General features: G+C 35.8%; 1 protein-coding gene across 1 annotated transcript in view; it reads left to right on the top strand.

Annotated features, from left to right (window-relative positions):
- The window catches only part of LRMDA (leucine rich melanocyte differentiation associated), a 604,806-nt gene that overhangs the window by 351,395 nt on the left and 232,046 nt on the right, over positions 1-21,365 (top strand). The window contains exons 4-5 of the mRNA XM_030241074.2: positions 139-278; positions 9,053-9,179. Of these exons, the coding sequence (XP_030096934.1) occupies positions 139-278; positions 9,053-9,179 (267 nt within the window). The remainder of the gene's footprint in view (positions 1-138; positions 279-9,052; positions 9,180-21,365) is intronic.

The raw sequence follows: 21,365 nt of genomic DNA, 5'->3' as shown, positions 1-21,365 counted from the left end.
ATTAATGTGACATTTTCCTGAATGCCATACTAAATTTGATTGTCAGTTATTGAAATATATGTTTAAATCAGCAGTGATGCAACTCCAAATGCTTTTTTCATTAATGTCATTGAAGCCTTAACCCACTATGTTTGACACATAACAGAATTAGAAAGCCTTTTGGACCATTTGGCTGAAGTTGTGCCCTCACTACAGTATCTCAGTTTGCTTGGAAACATTGCTTGCCCAAATGAACTGGTCTGCAAAGAAAAGGATGAAGATGACTACCAGAGATACAGGTTAGTGTTTTCATCTGTGGATGTGATAAAGCATGAAAGTTTTGTTTTACTACTGGAAAAATACTAAACTAAAATCAACCCAGAGTCTCAAACAAACATCTACTCTATTCTGAAAGCACTGTAATGTTCTGCCATGAAACACTTGGGAATTTGAGGAGACCCATTTCAGAGAGATCATACTCAGGAACCCTCTTTCAAGGAACATTTCAGTGCTGTGTAGCACATGTCCGAGTTGAGCAGGTGTGCACAGGATTTCCTGAATATGAGTATTCATAGACCCCCTACTGAAGGCATTTCCTTCTTTAAGGCCAAGATAAGGCAAGGTTTGCCTACACTGAGGGTGAAAGGCAATGAAAAAAGAGGAAAAAAAAATCACTCCACTGAGCTAGGCAGCAGCCTTGTCTTCTGCTCATGTTTGATATGGTGCTAAGCTGCTTCTACTGTAGTTATCAAGGCACTATAAGACAGAATAAATGCTGCCTCCTATATTGTGCTGCTTCACTTCAGAGCAGTTACATTCTAATTAAAAACCCCAAACTATCTTTAAAATGTAATGTCAGCTAGATTACAAGAGGTCATCTGAAATTTAATATGGAGACTTGATAAAATACTATAAGTCCAACTGAAATGTTGCTAAAACTTGTAAGGATTATTTTAAAAAAACCCAGAAATACTGGTAACTGGTGATGGTTATGAATATAGATCCATAACTTATGGAGTGTCTGCTAAGTGGTGCAATTTTCAGAGCTACAACCTCAAGATAGGTGAGGCATTGGTTATGCAGGAAAGAAGAGATATTAGATGTATTTTTCCTTGCTGCCACCTGAGGCATTGTTTCAGTCCTTGTGTGCTGGCACTTTTCACATTGGCTCTGAAGGCGTTTGGAGGCGGGTCAGAGCCAAGCAGTGCTGGTCATCTTGCCTTGCAGAGCCTGAGCTTGCTTTTTATTAGGATCATCCACAGTATTTGAGTTATATAATAAACTCTGATCTTATCTTCAGGTAATCCAAACTGTGCTCTAGGAGTCAGGATAAAACAATACAAAGTTGAGGAGACTAAAAGCAGTTTTATGGGGAATTTATGGGCTTGAATTTGTTGCATTCAGAAACGGTGAAGGTTTAACAGCAGCACAACTGTCCCAGATGTGCACATATACTTTTTAGTTTGTTTTAAATTTTTCAGAAGGATTTCTAGGTTGTCACACTTTCACCTTTTAATGATTATACTTTTGAATCCCGCTTAGCATTTTGGTTTTCATGGAGTAGAGCAGCCTAGGTTTTATAAAATATTTTCCCATTGCTTTCACACTGAAGTGGAAGGTATGCCTACTATCCAGCTTACAAGACTATAATAGTGCTGTCTCTATGTAAATTTATGTGACATGTGCTCTAGAAAATTGCTTAAAAAATGAATGATATTTCTACAGTTTACTGTTTTTCACTTTAAGTATGTTTTCTGACAATATGTCTCCTATTAATCATTTAAGCAAAAGTAGTATGTTAAAGGAGCCATTCAGAGGCAAGAACCCATGGTTCATTTAGTGCTCTCTGAAAAAATTCCTTATTGATTGACATCCTCTGTGGTTATGTGATGTAATATTTATAATATGTCACAGAGCCATACATCAAAACAAGCACGTCCCTTGTTTCATTTCAATGCGAAAATGTTGATTTGAGAGAGGTCAAGGTAGTTTTAGGTCACAGCGTGGTAAACCACCATGTCAAAGTGTGAAGGGATTCTATTTACGTATTTGCTGGAAACTACAACTTTGCTTCCATTTTATTTCCTCTCAATTTTTCAAACCCCTGGGTGTTTTTTTCTGCATAAACTAGGTTGATTGAAGTACTTTTAAGAAAGAAGAATGGGCTTCTAATTAGTTGAATGATTTATGGTTCTGCTGCTATAATGAAAGCTTCCTGATCCTTTTCCGTTATTATTTGTTGCATTATGTGAAATGTATTTGCTAGACAGCATTAGATTCAAAACCCAAAACCATGGATCAATCAATTGCTCTATCTGCCAATCTTTAGGGGAATATATATCACCTGCATGATGGAACTGATTACAAGTACTCTTCAAATTTTACTCTGAGTGATTCAGAGTTTTCAATATGCATTCTCAGTCATCTTGAACACAACTTTTGTCTCTTCCAGTTTCAGAATTTTTTGATGATTTGAAATAGCTTTTTTTTCCGTAAGATTTTTTTTAGGAATTTTTCAGAAACCATCAAAAGATTACATTCATGTAAAGTTGAATTATGTAAAAACTTGAATTATGCAAACATTGTGCTTCCCCATAACTTTGACCAGCTTTGTTTTGTTCTGAATGGGAACTCGTTGTAAATTTTTGCAGTGACCATTGGAACCAGAGCTTCATTTTTCATTGAGCTTTAATTTTGTTCCTACTGAGTTCAATTAGAGTTCAGACTATTTAATTCCTTAACCAGAAAGAGAAAGGTGATGGAAATCAGAGCTTTACTTAATCTTCTAATTCCAACAAACTGAAAAGATCTGTTAACCCCCCAAAATCCTAATGTTAAAAAATGTGGAAAATTTTTTTTTTTAAAATTCAAGGTTCAGCAATTCACAATGATCATAAAAATGGAGGTTAAAAGTAATATTATTTACTTAAAAATAATTAGGTTTTATCAAAAATTCTTGGAAAATTACAAAAGTATGCTTTTGGTCAAGAAATTATGATCTGGTTCTTCAGGTGATCCATTAGTACATCATTTCTATAATTTCATTACTAGAGCTCTTTTCTAGTCTTACATTAAAACTACATTTTATACTGAAACATTCTTCTGTTTTTTTTCTCAAAGTAGTTATTTTTTGTCTAAGAACCACAGAAACTTTTGAACAAGATTTTTTTAGGGAAGACGAAAAGGGGTTTTTTTGCCATCCCTGCTATTCCTTCTTACTTTTAAAATGTGTAGGAGAACAGATTGATGAAAAAATCTCTGGGTTATTGGAATTTTTGCTTGGACAAAAAAAGAAAATAGAAAGTTCCCTTCTATGATATTTTATAGGCAAACCTATTTGGTTCATTTTAAAGACTCATGGTTTTTTTCCATCATTGTTAAAATGGCTTTAGTTTCTTACTACCAAAAAATAATCTTTAAGTTCTCTTTATCTTATTTTTAAAGCTTTCTGTATTTGGGTTAATATTTTGCAAAGGTATATTTTGGTGGTGAGGGCAAGGGAAAGCAGAATATCTGATATGTAATGGTGATAGGAAAATTTAAAAGCTTTTGGCTACAATAGGAAGGAAGAAACACAGAAAAATAGGTTGCAAAACAGTGTCCTCTGGAATAACCTAGTCTCCAATCTCTGCTTTGAAGATTGTGGGGGGGAAAACAAAGGTCATGACCCAGAGATCAAAGTAGCAGAAGCCAACACAGTAATTGCTGGTTGCTTCTGTTGTACTCACAGTTGGTCAGTCCTGTGGGTGTATTGTTTGCAGAGAAAACTTCAAACGTGGTGTTAGTGAACTGTGAAAAATCATCTGGGTCACAATGTAGTACAAAGCGTTTGTGAATTCTGCAGGTGACCTCACCTATTTTCATTAAAGCGATATGATTGTGAAGAATTCATGCCATGTGTGAAGTTTTCAGTGCTTGTTCATCCTTCTTTGCTCCTTATTGACATTTCCTGGAATGATGCATTCATTAAATGCTGACATTGGAAACAAGGGCAAGTGGAAACAAATGCCAGAGTTTATTTTAAATTTGCTTAAAAGTACATGTACTAGATATACTATCTTTGGCTGGGGGAGCAAATGATGATAACCTTATGAAGTCCTCTTAAGATATAACAGCAAGAAAGGAAGTGTGTGTGTTTGCATGGATTAACTTTTCAAGCTAAATCAGCTATTCCCATCCCACAGTTTTGATTTTGAGAAATTATGGGTCTTCTAGCATTTTCAGTGTTCTTGCAGTTTCATTTTGTTTTATCTTGGTTTTATTTTTTTTTTTTAAATGCTACAGGATTTGCTTTTCTATTTTAAATAGTCTGGTATTTGGATGGTGATATAAATATATATGTTCAATAAGGAGTAGAAATCCTTACTCTGAAATGAAAATAATGCAAATATATAATGATGAGTACCATTGAACTTACTGTTGAGGCTCTCTTTAAGCAGGAGGGATTGAAGTCTGTGGTCATTCTGTATATGTTCTTCGTGAACTTCATTAGGTGATTAGGGTATTTCCTTACATCTGTACAATCTGTGAACCTGTGCTACTTCAGTGTTTGAGTGAAACCTTGTCATCTCACCAGTACCTGGAAGGAAATGTATGCTTGAAAGACATCCAGTGGCCACACCAGGTCCATCTGAGACTGGGCACTGGAAGGGTTCATGGGCAAGAACAATTACCATGTTTTTGTTCAGCCAAATAATCAAAGTCCACAATACCCAGTTTGTCTGTGCTAACACAGTAAATCGAGGAAAAACTATAATTACTATTACACATCTAGAGGAAGATTTTTCTAATTCACAGAGTTGTTTGCTAGACTGAAGAAGAACAGAGTGTGTTAAAACATTGGGAAGTGGTGTGGATTTCCATGTGACTTGCAAGCCCCTCAGAATTACATGGTCATCACCAAACAGTGCCGAGGCTGCTCAGGGTCTCATGTGATCCTCTAACAAACCTCATGCCAACATCCTGGCCTCTCTTCTGGAAGATGCTGCTTTAAGTTTATGACCTGTCTTCCTTATCTGTGTATTTAACAAATGTCTTTGTTAGAGAGGAAGTTCTGTAGCCAGCTATATGCAGTTTGGAGGTAGAAGGGTAAATTTTTTGGGGGTGCAGAAGAAACAATCACAGAGCATGGTGTTTATGAGTTTATGATCTTGGTCAGTTCTTCTGATTTCCTTTTTTTTTTTTTTTTTTTTTTTGGTCTTTCCCCATTTAAATGCTGATCTAGCTTAGCCAGCTTCAGATTATTTATTTTTCCTAGTTTATAATAATGTAACTGAGAGCATAATCAGTCCTTCAAAGTTTGAAGTAGGCATATTATTTATGTTCTGTGATTGTTAAGGAAAGGAAATATGCTAGCACAGAAAATAGAAAAGTGAAAGTAAACACTTTCTAAAACAGAGCGTGTTGCAGGTATAATACAGGTAGAGCTGGATACTTCTGCAGTCTTGTGGGCAAATATTTCTCAATTTTCACAACAGATTGTTTTCTATTTTAAATATTGATGCATATAGTACAGTTTTATGTCCCAGTTTTTGTTAATTATAGTACAAACTGGAATACTATACAGAATCTACTTCTTGCAATAGTCTTTCACTAAAGGTTCAGCAGAAGAGTTTGCAAATATGCCTTTTTTTCCAATATCCTGGCAGGTCTGTATGAAAAGTCTTAAAATGATGCTTATTGGATGCAGCCCATACAAAGTTAGTAAATGATTTGTTAATATTTATAGTAATTTTTTACTAAACTAAGATGGAAATAACATGAAATTTTATAATCTGTGGTCTTTTTCCATATCTGAGTGGTCCTTTTGGAATGATGAATACCTGTTATGAGCTTACTTTCATGAGAGTCATGGCACCCATGCCAAGAGTCAGCGTGGGGGAGATGATTTTGAGCAAAAGAAGGTGCAACTTTACTTAAATAAATAATTTCTTTAATCCATTGTGAATTAGATGATCACTTTGCAGGCAATGATAAGTGGATCTATAAGTGCCTTCCTGGTGTGTCTAATTTTTACTTTTCTTTCTTTGAATCTCACCTTTATCCTCATCACTGAAGATAATAACCTTCTTTCACACCACAACAAAGATGTTAAAACCCAGTAAGAGCAGTTTCAGAACACATGGAGCAGGGATAAGTTTTTAAATTATTGAGAGAAATAAAGGGGGAGGGGGAGTAGGGAAACCCTGCCCTCCAGCTTCTAATCTAAATAAACCTTTCTAAACTAAATGTAGATTATAGATGGATCTTTCTTCATTAACCAGTACGCTTTTAACTAGAGATTTTACAAGTCAGAAACAGGTGCAATGTGTCATGCAATTTATGGGTCCCAGTGCCTGCCATAAAGTATTTTATGATGGCTGTGTTCTGTGTTATTAGTAGCTGTCTTTTTCTGCAGCCATTGGTGTTTGATAATAGTCTTAAAACACCCAAAATTACTTACCTGCTAGCAACATTCCATAGTCCCTGTTGACAGTTTGAATAAGTTTAGTGCCCTTTTGTTGTACTTTACCTTCAAAACAAACTGATTGAACCATCAATAGCTCCTGAGAGCTGACAGAGGCATGTCATCTGGTCTAACCCTCTGATAGTAGGTTATCTGTGGGAGTTAACCTCCCTGCATTGTTAACCGAAATGTTTTATGTACTATGCAACTTTAGGATACTGCTGTGATAACCTTAGTAACTAAGTCATACATCACAGTAAAGAGATTTTGTGCAACAAATAACCCTGGATTAAATTTACAAGGGTTGAATTGATATTGCAGAATGTTCATGCCCAGGCTTTGGTAATCCTTTTCTGTATTTTTTATAGCAAACTTGTGTTGCATTTAGATTGAAGCTGCATCTTCATATTTCTAGCTAAAACATATCCAGGAAGCTTGCTGTTTTTCTTCGGCCATTTAATATGAATGTATTGCATTATTTTCAGTTAGATTAGATCCCTTTTATCCCACATTTAGTAAAAAGAATATTAATAAATGAGACTGGATTTTGAATCACTTTTTAAGATAATTAATTGTACATATACCTTCCTTCTACCAGTGGGATAATATTTATGGTACCTACTTTTTAGTATTTGCTCTGCTTAAGGGAGTGCATGTTTGAAAAAACAGAACCAACCCCAAACCTGTGACTTGTCGAGTAGTTTGCTGTTTAATTTGTGTGGGTAGGGTTTTTTGGTTTTGTTTCTGGAATTGACAAGTACTAGTGCTAATTCTGTTTTTTGAAATGCAGTCAGGATGGCTTAAAAATACAAAAATACATTTGTATCAAGGAATGCTATTATAATTTTAAGCTCTTTTGAAATGATTGAGAGACTGACATTAGGGCTGTGATCCAAAGTCAGCATAGATGACAGTGCTGTCTTATTCTGTTGTCATTTTTGTTGCAGCCTGCTTTTCAATGGCATATTTCATTCCATCATTAAACATTTGCTGATTTTCTAATACCGATGTTTTCTTCACCTGAATATTCATCTTTTCTCACCCTACACTTAGTGGGTGTCTTTACTCATTTTTAGCTTCACTCTTCTTCACTCTTGACATATTGTTTCCTTCTGTACATGTCTTCATTTGAAAGAATCTGTTGTCATCAGAGCTTTCCTGCCAGTAATGCAAGATGGATAGCTTCTCCTCCAGTGAAAGATAAGGGCCAGCAAAATGCCAGGGAGGACTGGAAGGGCAGCCAGGAAAGCTGGAATGAGTCTGAGAAAGTGTCTGTCTCAAAGGTCTGTAGCTGTTGTTTAAAAAAATGGTCTTAGGAGATGTTGTGTTTTGTGAAGTGACTCTTTTTCTTCTACTGATATAATTGAGAGCCGTAGATTGAGGATTCACATTTCAATTGCCTGAGCATTTCAGAACTGAGTATTGTCAGTTAAGTTGTTAACAATTTATGAAGGTGTTGCTTCAGAGGAATGGTGTACTTGATGGAAAGCTTTATTTGCACCATTAAGTTTTGCTTGGTTTTAGAAGGGGGAGCATTACAGTAATTTTCACATGTTTATCTGGTTTTGACAACAGTATCATAAGATAAACTTTTACCTTTTGAAACATTTTTTTTTTTTTTTTTTTCCCAAAATGTTATGCAGAGTTTTCTGTTTCTTTAATTTTTTCCTCCCAGGGCCAGAGGGGATCAGTATGAGGTGGAGCTCTCTGACTGACTTGGGGTTTATGCAAAGCAGCTGGGCTGGGGAACACTAGTTTCTACCCCGTGCCAGAAAAAGTCTGATATTGCCCTCACATTGTAGTGTCTGCTTCACATTTGGTTGACTAAATGCATATGATTTGTACTCGAGGTGATTAGATATTTGGATTTGCCATGGTTGTCCCTTGCTCTGGTTTTGCTCTGCCATGTTCTCTCCCTCCACAGGTGAGAAGCCAGTAGTGTTTTTCTGAGGCTAGAAAGCTGCTATCCTTCTTGTAGAAATGATAAATAGAATACTGATGAATCCTAATAAGAACATGGAATTCTTAAAATATATTTCCCATAAATAGTCTCTTCCTGTGTGCTTCTGCACTTAATCCTGAGCTGGAATCTGTATTCTGTAAGGCCACCTTGTCTCTCTGGTGGGACCAAATTGGAATTTTCCTTCCAAATGCTGATCATGGTGTTTTTAGAAAAATAAAGTGAAAAATTCAAAGAAGTGTTCACAAATGGGAAGAAATCTTGCAGAGAAGTTGTCTGGTCATTTCCCATATCTCAGATTGACTTTCTCCCACAGTGTGGGTTGGAATCTTTGGTATCACTCAAAATTCCTTTTCCCAAACAGGCAATGCTAAACAATTTCCAAGTTATTCTGTTCTTTGGTATGCTTTATACCTCACTAATATACAGAGAGAACATAGATGTCTGTAGTGATTATTGTGTTTGATCCACCAGTATTAAATGGTTTTGGCTTCATTTGAGAGAATAAAGTAAGTATTATAACTTTGCACATAAGCTACATTGCATGAAAAAGGTGAATTCAGAGAGCAAACAAAGGCTGTTGTTATTTTTGGCTGTCATTTCTTTAGTCTGTGAGTATGTCTTTGTGCATTATGGATTTTAACTGTGTGTATTTTGATATCTGTCAGATATTTTGTCCTGCACAAATTGACAAACCTGAAATTTCTTGATACTCGGAAAGTAACCAGGAGGGAGAGAGAGGAAGCCTTGATAAGAGGTGCCTTCATGAAAGTGGTTAAGCCCAAGGATGTGAAGGTAGGAGAGAAAATGAAAGTGGGAACAATAATATGATTAATTAACACTGTTTTTAAATAACTCCAGGAGCCTGGCTGCATCTTTTGCTGAGGTAAAAAAAGAAGCGAAACCTTTCAAATGAAAAGACTGATAAATGTGGTCAGATGGGGGATAAAAGCCTTAGTAATTTTTCTGTGTTCTAATGTAGAAATTTTCAGGTACCTGTCTAATGGGCTGAGGCCATGTTATCAAATTTCTGGTTTCAACCTCTGTTTCACATGGGAAAGGAACTAATATGTGTCACGGAGCTTAAAAGAGTATTTTTACATTGTCCAAGGAAACGTAACAACTGTGTGATATACTTTTGTGAAAGAATGCAGTTTTTTCTGACAAGATGTCCCCTGCCTTGTATGTTAAACTTCTGTTGCAGAGCTCACACCTATGGTGTTTACTGGCTTGTATGAACGAGTTGATTCTAATTTTGTAGGGTGTTACTTAATGTGGTGTCCTGCTAATAAACATTGACAGCATCAGTGAGACAGTTTCAGTAATCTGAGCATTTCATACAGCCTCCATCAACCCTGGGCATCCTGCTGAAGCAATCAGAATGTGAATTTTCCACTTTACCTTCTTTTTCTATTGTTGATCAGTACTTGATAACAGAAATGTGGTGTGCTCAGAGTGCTTTAGTACTGCAGATCTTTCTTGAAATGCTGCTCAAGTTTTCAGTCTACTTGCTTTCTATTTGCTGCTTTTTCTCTAAAGTATACCATCAATAATTTATTGCAGATTTCCAATAATGCTGAATAATAATGTAGTGGTTATGGAAATGCACTGTTTGGTAGCATAACAGTGTTGCTGGATAAATGCATTATCATGAGTACAATTGCAGTGTATTACAAATTAATTCAGACTGATTAATTTATAACTACTACAATGTTAACAGTTCTGATACAAACATTGCTTTGATATATTGTTTACCACTGCCTTTAGTTATTTCAGCTTCATATATGTAGTGAATGGAATAAGTTATTTTTAAGCTGTGGTAGCGATCCTATTCACAGCAAACCACCTTTGAATCTGGCCAAATGCAACAGCTGAATTGTGTTAGGTATAGCATATGTATGTCATCTTTTAGAATTCTTCTCATCTAATCAGATTTTGGATCTGGTGAAGTTTTAAAAAAAATTATCTAACAGTTAGATCTTTCATTTAAGAGTCTACTCTGTGAATTGCATCCAGCCTAATAGTGTAAGAGAAAAAAGAGTCTCTCAAATTTGAAGTCACTTTTCTGGATTAAATCTTTTTTTAAGTCAATAGCTAAGGGTAAATTACTTAACAAATTTAGGGATAACATCTTTAACTTTTATATCTACAATTGAACCTTTTGTATAGTTTTGAATTATTTACCCACTAAGTCTTACGGTAAACCACACATTTATTTGAGAAAATTTGCAGAAGGCTCCAATTTACTCTTCTTATTGTCATATTAAAGAGTTTTTTTCTTCTTTATAAATGGTACAGTACAAATTACTGATGGTAAAATCACTGTAAATTATTTTTATGGCATGAATTAATGCTTCTTAAGGTGCTATGAAATTACCCTCATCATACAGTATTATATACATATCACAGAAGTGGCTAATTTAAAATAAATATTAAATTTGATGCAGGTATTGTAAAGCACTCCAAATTGTTTAGAGTTTGTGCTTATTTCCTAGGATATTCATGCTTACAGTACACATGCATGCAAACTCTTTCAATGTCTGAGAAGACCCATAGAATTTCTCTGCATATATGCTTTGAAATGCAGCTAAGTATGTGTACAGCTATTGACAGCTCTGCTTGAAGGCCACAGCAAGCAGCATTCCTCCATAAATCACAAAGATGATGGGCACAATAACTGTACTTTTGAGTTCTGTCATGTGTTATACATTGCATACATAATGGGTTTTTATTCTCTAGCCTTCCTATTTCCTGGATCTCGTGTTCTCTGTTCGTCAGTTCCACTCCCACTTAGCTGTCAATATTTTTGACCAGCTTCAGCCAGATTTAACAGGCAGGTAAAGGTAATATATTTTAAGCTTTCTGAAACTAGTTAGAGCTTACACCTTGATCCAAACTCAGCGAAAGATTGCAGCATATCCAGTATTGGTCATCAGAAAAACTTCATAAGTTGACCTAGCGATGTGTAAGACCTTGATGATAATGAACTTCCCAATCAAGTGGGTTTTTTTCTGGTCACCTAAGGCAGCAGGCACTGTGCCAGGAAAGGAGATGCAGTGATTGGTATTTATGTTGGTGGATTCCCCATGAAAATCTTCTGCCAGGTTTAGTAACAAGAGTGGGCCTTTCAGACCTGCTTTTTCAGGGAAAAAAAACCTAAAAACAACAAACAAACAAAAAAATCCTAACTTAGGTGGGTTTTTTTCCCCATTATGATAAGCAGGAGGTGGTGTGGCTTATTCAGCATAAAAGGCAGACTGATGATCTAAAGAGGCTGTGATGTGGGGAGTTGTTTTCATTTTAGTCTTGACATGAAATACTTGGGAGAGCAAAATACCCACCAAGAAAAAAATACACAAAATGAGAATAAAAGCAAGAAATTTCCATCTGACTAGCTTGTGTTTACTCAAATGCAAAAGTATCTAGCAATCACCAGTCATCACTAAGTCATAAATATTTTATTTTGTATAAATTTTTTTTCTTTCATTATTCCCTATTTTATTTAACAGAACACTACACTTTCTTGTGCTTTGCTTCATTTCATCTTTTGTTGGAAATGCATCTGTTTGTGATATGACTGTCTTATGGAAAGATACAATCATTTATTAGAAAACAGTTTAATGTTACAATGCAGTATTCCTTCTCACTATGTAGGTGAGCTAAACTTCATTATTCTGTTATGTTTATGTTTTCTTTTGTCAAAATATTGAGCATTGTATCATGCCTGCTTTTAATAAAGACTGGGGAAGTCTGGCTGGATAAGAGGCATTGAGCCAGATGAGGAAGCCTTGTTTAATGACCAGACCATGACCTCATTTCACTGGCATAAGTGTGGCTCCAAGTGGAAGATGCCTGTCCAGTGTGAAGTGTGTTTCTGGGCATGACAGCATTTCACATCAGAAAGACAGCTCAAGAATACGACAGTCAAAATTGCTTAATTGTGTCCCGGCTTTGTAATTATTCATCTGTGCTTCTACAAAGAGTAGAGTTGTCATTTCTTGACATAATTATTTAAAACTGTACCCCTCTTTGCTTTATAGGTATATGAATTGTGCTTCCAACTGTTTCATTTTTCAAACTTAGGGATGCAAAGCAAACGTGATTTGAGAAAATATGTTAAGACTACACATTTTTACACTGCATATGATATAAATAAAATGAAATTATGGTGTATTAAAGTAAGTAATTTCATATTTTAAAGGTCTGTATTCATGATCATTTCATCTAGATGATAAAATGTGGATATATCTATTTAAGTGTTTTGTTATGAATAGATACATGCTGTCATAAGTCTCTTTAAATATAAATTTAATTATTTAATACTGGGTCAGCCTGCTTCCTTTTAGCAAATACATATCTTTCCCAATCTTTCTCAACCCCTCTTCCCTTGCTGCATTTTTAAGGTTAAAATTTTCATCTGTTTTAGTTTTGGTGGTGAAAAAAAGCAGATGGCATTTGGTCACCAGTAACAGTTTTGTAGTTTATAGGGCCAAATCACTGGTGGGTATCCTTAGCTATACTTCCAAGTAACAAACTTAATATTAAATGGAGTTATTCTGCTTCCTTGCAGCTTTACCAAAAGCGTCTTGTCCACTGACTGTAAGGGAATTCTGTACAACAAAAAAAGGCATGGTATGGGTGGTTTGAATTTTTCACTATTTTTTCACTCTCAGATGCATTGTTTTCATCTCAAGTTATAATTATGAAACCTGACATAGCATTTGTTCTCCAAGGAACTAAGATGGAGACACTGAAGCAGAAAGGCAAGTCAAATATCTGCATTCCATGCAATAAATGTCTGTGATTCATGTCCACAGTGTTACTTGAAGGGTAGAAGGAGCTTATTTTATTATGATAGGAAGAGTAAATATTTAGGCAGTCCCATTAAAGAAATAAGGTGAGATAAAATCTGCAGTGTTGCTTTCAGATCATTGGCAGTATTCTTGTGTTTAAGCTCATAGGAAAAGCTCTTTGTCTAAGTGAGTAGTGCTGATATATGCTTCTATTAAAGTCAGATGAGGCATAAGGAATTATTTTAGTAATTTTTGTCCCAAACTATTTAACGAGGATAATACTTTTCTTGAATAGATATGTTCTACCTGCTTCCATTAATACAGGCAGTGCATTTTTGCCAGTGTATCTCATGGACCTTTTTACACCCGTCCCCCAGATAAGAAAATGAGGCTGGTTTTAAAAAGTAAATAAAAGGAGACAGATAAAACTTGGGAGAACAGCTGCATTGCTCACAATCTTTCTCTTTTTACCATTGCCATTGTGTAGAGATCTTGATGTTTATATTTAGAGCATTTGAAGAACATCCAAACAGTAAAGGGCTTCTAAAGTGTAAAGAATCATTGTGTCAGTGAACTGCTAGCTCATAAGATACCTTTTGAAAGGGCTTCCACAGAACGTGGTCCTTTATTGTGAGATGTCAAAATTTTACATACCAAGACAAGGACATGAACTTAAGACTCCAATCTAGACTGTGATGCAGTAAATAATATTTACTTTAGGGCATTGTAGCAGTCATGCATTCATCCATTTTACTCTTTGGAAAGTTTAGGTATTTTAAGCAGAAGTCCATAACATGTTTGGTTCGTAACCTGCTGTAATTCCAGCTGTCAAGAGGGAAGAATAGACACGTGTGGGTCATATTTGTATTAGGATAGGGAGAAAGACTCTTCAGTGTTGGTTCTTACATTGATTTTTCTTATAAAACATCCTCATATGTTCCTTGGACAGGGATTATGTCACCTACATTTCATTATATTAAAATTACAGAAGGAAAAAGGTGATGCCTCCTTCCTAAAATTCTTCCCTTAAAAAAAGTACATAATTGTCATGAAGCCCATGTCATTTTAGCCATTCGTGCTCCCAATGCATTTTTCAGATAGGAAGGGATGTTATTTCTGGAGCTCTGGCCTGAATCCAGTTCAGGTGATTACATTCTGCCTCTAGGGATTCCTCTACAGTCTCCATGTACTAAGGCCTTCTTCTCCACCTTCTGCCCTGACCTCTTCTGTAATGTTGCAGTGTGCTAGTTAACCAGCTGCTACTTTGCACCTGAAATGCATGTATATATCAGTAGTAGTGAGCAAATGATCTCTTTGTAAGATTTAAAATTTGTAAAGCACTTGAAAATTCTCTGATGAATAGCAAAAGGCACTGTATGTAATTAATGCCTCCATTGAATTGAAGAAATTATTGTGACAACTTGTTTCTTACCACTGGGTTTATTTTTGGTTTTGCTTTTTTTTGGTTTTTGTTTGTTTGTTTAATTTTAATTTGGGTGTTCAGATATATGGGAGTTTCAATAATTAGATGCTGGCTTTTGTATTATCTAGTCAGTCTATTCAATAAAATGCCATTCAGCAGAGTGTAACACCATGATATCTGACAGAAGGATCATGATTGTCTTAGATTCTTAGTGGATCAATATGGCTAGAGTTTTATTTTCTAAGGATTTTTTTCTGGTTTTTTTTTGAAAATAAAAACACTGCTGGAGCAGATCTTCTTCTAATTCCTCTTTTCTAATACAATGGATCTCATTATCAGATGACACCACTGTTAAGCACACGAGTTGTTCATATGTTGAATTTTGTTATAAAAGAAAAATGGATTTAATATGGTATTAGCACAACTCTTGGCCAGCTCTTGTCCATTCTTATGTTCCTATAGGTGATTTTTTATTTTTTTTCCCCTGGACCTTAAGACACAGTATGCCACGTGTACTCAGTCATTTTGGTGAGTTATTCCCTTGAAATAGTAGTAGTCTTAGGTATCATGGTTAGAATTTATGTCAATTTTTAGCCATGAAACAAAGGTTCAATTATAATTTTTCTGTCTGGAAACTGTTTGTCACTGCAATATTTCTGGAGGAAAAGAATCAGTAGCAAACTATCACTACCATAGGATCTACCTGGAATTTTGCACATGTTTACAAGCTGGAAAGATCTGTCGTGGCTGATTTTATATTTATTGCTTGTTTTGGCTGTGGTTGGGTGTCCCACAGTTTTCACAGCAGGCTTGGCAGTGTATTTGTGTGCTGGGTGAAGATAAGGCCTGGCTTTGCTGATTCACTGACCCATGAAAAGTTCCCCAGCTGTTAGAGATAAACGTGGTCACAAGGGCCACTGCCAGTGAAGACAAAGATGATTTGTTGCAGTGATCTTCTCAGGAGCATATCCTGCAGCAAGGAACAACTAAAGAACCATGACTTCATCACATAAAATGTGATGCAAATACATCATATAACATCTTATAGTGAAATGAATGCTAGGGTTTGGTGTTTTTAGTGTTGCTGTAGTCAGATGGAGTCAGACAGGACAGGAACTTAGGGAAAGGTAAAATGAATGCATTAATGTTTCTGATCACTTTGGAACAGTGCAAATGCCCAAAAATAGTAGTCTAGTGCCATTTTAGATACTCTAAAGTGTACAACAGACCCCTGTAGGGATGACAGATAAGTACCTGACATAGAAGGTGTAAGTTTTTTGAAGCCACCACGGGAGACCGGGCACGGAAACTGTAGAGTGGCTAAAACAGCAGTAGAAACTTGTGTTTAGGCAGCTGAATCCTGCCTTTCCTGTTGTGCTAAAAGAGAGACTGTGTGCTTGAAATATTGGCAGGTCAAGAACACCAGAGCATTACAAAAAATAATCCTTCCCTCCACTAACATCAGCCAGAGTGTGGTCCAAGAGTCAGATAGGGCTGTGATGAGGTCATCTCCTAAAAGCTCAAGCATATCAGTCATTCTCTCTTCATTAATGACTAAGAACATGACCAATTTAAAGCTGGTTTATGAGTTATTTCAGGAAAAAATATTAATAATTTGTTTTCAGAGAAGGGCTAATATTTCTTCCCTTGTCTCCACCCTTACCAGAAATGTATAGGCCAAAGGGCTGTTTTGTAAGAAATCCTGAACTTTTTTGCTTATGAGTTTCTAAAACTGCTCCCTTTGTCAAAGAAAAAGGATGCAGCACCGTTTCATCTGCTCTCTTAAAACCATATTGAAGGAACAGATTCTGGTTCCAGTTCCTGAATTTCAACTAAAGCTGATGCTAAGATTTTTTAATTTTGTCCGTCTTGCAGACCATGGACCTGGCATAAAATCTTTTCGATTTGGTGACTTAGGTCATGGATCTGTGTTTCAGGGAAAAATCAGGGGTTCATTGTGGGGATAAAAAACTGAAAAATATTTGTGACTGAGGACTGGTGTTCTCTTTGAAGGAGTTAGTGAGATTATAAAACTTTTGCAGTAAACTGTTGCCCTAATTTATCTTATTCATCCTAGAAAAATGTTCATAGGAAAACATAAAAATAATGTTTAACTCTGTAATTAGAAAGTGTCTAAAAATAAATAGGGAAAATATCAATCACACTTCAAAAAAGACATCCCTTTGAATCCTGTTCTGTGAATGATCTGCTTTAGAGGTGGGTTTTCTTGAGACTTTAGCAGAGAGGAATCTGTCCTTAGATGATATGCATTTAATTTTCAAGTCTATATAATGTATGCTTCAGCTGTAATGTATTTCATGTATTTACATCAAGGAACCTAGTAAAGGCATGTACACTGTCCCAAAGATGATTCATTTTTCTTTCAGCCTTTGTGGGGTCTGAAAACCTTAGGCATTCCTTCTTGTAAAAGAAGCTGTGGGATATTTGCTTAATGATTAAATTACTGTTGCCTTTCTGATGCTAACTTTTGAGCTCGAAGCAGGAGATGAAGTTTTTTCTTATGTCAGTACAGCAAACCATGCTATATATCTTATTCTGATAAATTTCATTAGGAAATGTATCATTTGGGTCAAAATAAGGGGTAAATTCAGGACTGAGAAATTAAGACTTTTTTTTCTTCACACATTATAAGACTAAACATACAACTTTGCTCATGTAACAGCTACAAACAGTTCACTGTGTAGGCCAAATGCTCTCTAATGCAGTAAAATTAAGAAATAATATGCTTTGAAAGTGATTTATGAGTGTGGTTAAACTGCCAGATTTACAAAGAAATAGTTCAGATCTTGGGAAGCCTCAGGAGTCACGTCAAAAATGAATTTGACCATGATTTAAACTGCTACTTTTCTTACATGACATTTAATATGTGTACTTTGGAGGCCCATATGTCTTTAATAAAATAGCATTAAGTTTTAAATATGATATGAATGCAGTTAGTTTCTAAATTCATAACCTTTTCCACAACTCCAAAATGTTAACCAATAAGGGAGTCACACATGCAATAAAACATAAACCTTAGAAAATAGTTTTTTATTAGAATGGTTAGACATTTGGCAGCTGAGTTGTAATGTAATAAATACGTGCAGCCAGTGTGGCTTTATCAGTCTTTGTTTACACTGTAAGCAACTGGGACCAGACAACTAATTATAACTGAGGAGCAAAGGTCATGAAAAGAATATTTTGTCCAGTGAGTCTGGGCTTGCTCGGCGAACCCTATAATGCCAAGAAAAGCAATTTATTAAAAAGAAACACTACAGCATGCTCCCCAGTTGGCTTTGTCAGAGAAGATGATGTTTATTAGAGAGTCACATACATTAAGACTGTTCTGAAGAACTATGTGCTTCAAAAATCATGAGAATATAAGCATGAAAAAAACATACACAATTTACAAAGGACTGAAATATTCAGCAAATGGTGGCCAAAAGAGTTCAGTGTTTCATGAAAACAGTGAAATGGGAGTCCTGTCTATGCTGAAGTAAATAAAAAAAGAATGCTATAATATTTAAGGGGTATTTTTGTGCAATTTAAGGTGTTCCACCAATATTGTTAAAATAATGTATTTTGACATTTCTTTCTGAAACAGAAGCTAGCCCACAGCAAAACCAGTTTTCTAGGTAGCTTGAGCTTTTACTCAGAACAGCAAATTCAGGTTTGCTTGTTGAGCTCTTCTATTTATTCAAGATGCATAAAACAATACTGCAAGCCTGCTCACGTTTTCTAAGTACTCTGACTTTCTACAGAGGCTGTTGAAATGGTGTGAGAGTTGTGAAAAGACAGATTTTCTGTGTACCCTGAAGTGTGTGGGGAGGTGGGGCATAAAGTCTTGACTGTGGTATACTTTTTCCTTTAAAATGTTTTCAGTAATTTGATTTCTGGTTAGTGTGGCTCTAGAAAAATGACAAAAACTAAATTATAAAGTCTGCTTTCAGATGTATTGCAAAGTATATATTCAAATGCTAATCTCTATTCCTCCAGAATTATGGGTCCCCTAGAGCATCCAGAAAATTATTAACAGCATGTAATCCAGTTTGAATGCATCTTTACTCTGTTAGCCAAATCTTTACATAATACAAATCATTCTACCTATAAAAGCACAAATATGTTATTGTTCTCAACAGGCAATTTAATGCAGCTATAGGGAGGAGAATAAGAGAAAAGAAGATTACAAGCTAGCTGATCATGCTTTTATTTCTCTTAAATCTCTCAGCATTTCTCTGTGGTTGTACTTGTTTAAAGATTGTACACAACTGTGCTGTCTATATGATTTGGAAAGCAAATCAGCCTAAATATGAAGTTTCAATGGGTGTAGTTTTTAGGGGATTTGATACATTTATCACAAATATACATTTTACCCCAGAAGCAGTGTTGAACCTGTAATCTTTTTTTTCCTTACAATTCTTTTGAAGACTCCAGTTTTGCTGTAGAGAGCTCAGTGATATTTGCCACCCAGTTGTGTAGCTTTAGCTGCAGAGTAGCTATTAAAGTTAATTATTTTCTGGAGTGTTTTCTCAAAGGGACTATTTGTGTGAATACACACAGAAATCATATGAACAAGGAAGAAACCCATTTTATAGAAATAATACACAGCTATCTCCACTCATGCTGTGGCGTCAGGGTCCTCCTCCAGTGGAATTATGCAAATGTGACAAAGTTTAACTCACAATTCTTGTAAGCAGGAAGGTGGGTCCACTCTGGCATATGTGTGCAAACTGTAGTTTTTTATTGTTAAATTCTGCTGTATTACTCCTTGTATTATTTTGCCACCTGACTCTGGCTCATGACTCTCATTATAGAGTTTTGCATCTATATGATAATAATTCTTTTGCTCTTTTGTGTTGTTTTATTTTCCACTAAGCATGTGTCATTGTGTTATACATCTACTACCTAATCACCAGTGATTGGAAATTTATGTAAAATGTTTAGGAACGAGTAAGCAGTCAGCCTATTATTATTATAAATTGCATACAGATAATAAATGACATAAATGTTGGCTTTAAACTGCAAGGTGAAGGCACTAACACAAGAGAAATCTGTCCAGGAGGAACAGTGGAGTAGGAGAGGCAGTGAATGTTCCTATTCTACCTGTTCTCATCAAACATGAACTGGAAGAAACTACATAATTCAGTAGAAAAAAAATATAATTTCTGAGCTTGAAATAGAGTGTCACCTGCATGTTCTGCAGTTAGCTACAGGTCTAGTCCTTTGGGTTGTTGAACATAAAGCATAAAATGTACTTGCTGCCGAGTCTTAGAGCTGTTCTTGGAGAACTTCTTCACTTTGCATGAATTTTGGCAGGAGTTTTGTACTTTCTTTCATATTGCATATTGTTCAAGGGAAGTCTAACAGGTCACAATAGTAATCCAATGCCCCAGGACTGCTCAAATTTTTAACTATCTTGCTTTTGTATAATACCTCCCAGCTTTTTCCCTTCCTCTTATGTGATAATTTTTCATATCTTTATGGTCTGAGTAAGACTCTGTAGGGCTATTTCTTCTAAATAACAAGTCTAAGATGTTGTGTGTAATTTTGAAAGATGGAATGGTCCAGTAGGCTAGGCAAAAGCACTGTGTGTGTGACACCAAATTTTTCTTTCACGTTTAGAAAACCTTTGAATCCACTTTTATGTCTGTTGAGGAAGCTCTGAAGGAGTAGTCTGTGGTGTGAGCAGTAGAAACAAATGCAGATCTGTGCCATTTCAAATGGTCATTCCAACACTGAAAGGTCTGCATGTGTTGTTCTAGTTTCAAAACTAACAAACAATCATTCTCTAAATATAAACAAGTGCTGCATTGGCAAGATTTTCAGCAGCTGCTATACAGGTAATAACCTGAAAGGAATACTTGGAGTTCTATTGATTATCTCAGATGGTAGAAAACTTGTACAGGATGAGAAAATAATTCATATTGTTAGTAGAAAGATGTCTTTAAATTGAGCTCATGTGGTAGGCCAGTATGGTGCATGATTTCTCAGAAAAGAACACACCTAACTTTCTGGGAAGCATTGCTACAAGGCCATTGGCAGCTGCAAAGTAAGGAAAGAAAAAAAAATAGAATGAATTTTTTTTTCCTGATTTATTTTTGAACATGAAACTAGGTATGTTATTTTTCATAACAACTTTTTGATTTAAAGGCAACAGCAACATAGATTTTGGGTCTTTTTCTGCCCCATATGTTTACCAGTTTCTCTGGAGAGAGCTTCTGAAGACTTGTTGTTTATGTGAAGTGCTCTTTTGCTGTGCTCTTTCCTCCACCTCCCTGCAAGGAGAAATGAATAGATATGTTGTTGGTAGAGAACTTACTTGCTTTGTCCTCTTGAGGTCATATTTTGGCAAGCAGGAAGTCTATTTTTTGATTTGATAAACCCCTAGTGGAATATGGTTTGGCTTGTAAAACTGCTGTACACAGAGCCAATGGTTGTCTTGTCCTTTATAGCCTGGTCTTCCACCTTCTGCCCAGAATTCAGGGAAAACCAACGAGCACTGGCTGAGGCAGTGTCATATGAGAACTGCAGAAAATTTATGGAGCTCTAATTAAACCTCAAATGCACTAATTCAAGCCCTATAAATCTTGTGTAATACTGGTGCAGTTAAGTTAACGTGAGGGCTGATGTGGTCTGCAGATGCCTGATATTCTCTGCAGTTTTGCAGCTGGGAAGAAGTTATGTTGCAACCCAGGCTGTCCAGTGATCCCAAAGATAGTTCATAGATGTTAATTTAAAGTTTACTTTCAGTCAGGAAATGTTGAA

Source organism: Serinus canaria, chromosome 6, assembly GCF_022539315.1.
Source record: "Serinus canaria isolate serCan28SL12 chromosome 6, serCan2020, whole genome shotgun sequence".
NCBI classification, from domain to species: domain Eukaryota; kingdom Metazoa; phylum Chordata; class Aves; order Passeriformes; family Fringillidae; genus Serinus; species Serinus canaria.
This window is presented reverse-complemented; position numbering and strand designations above follow the sequence as displayed.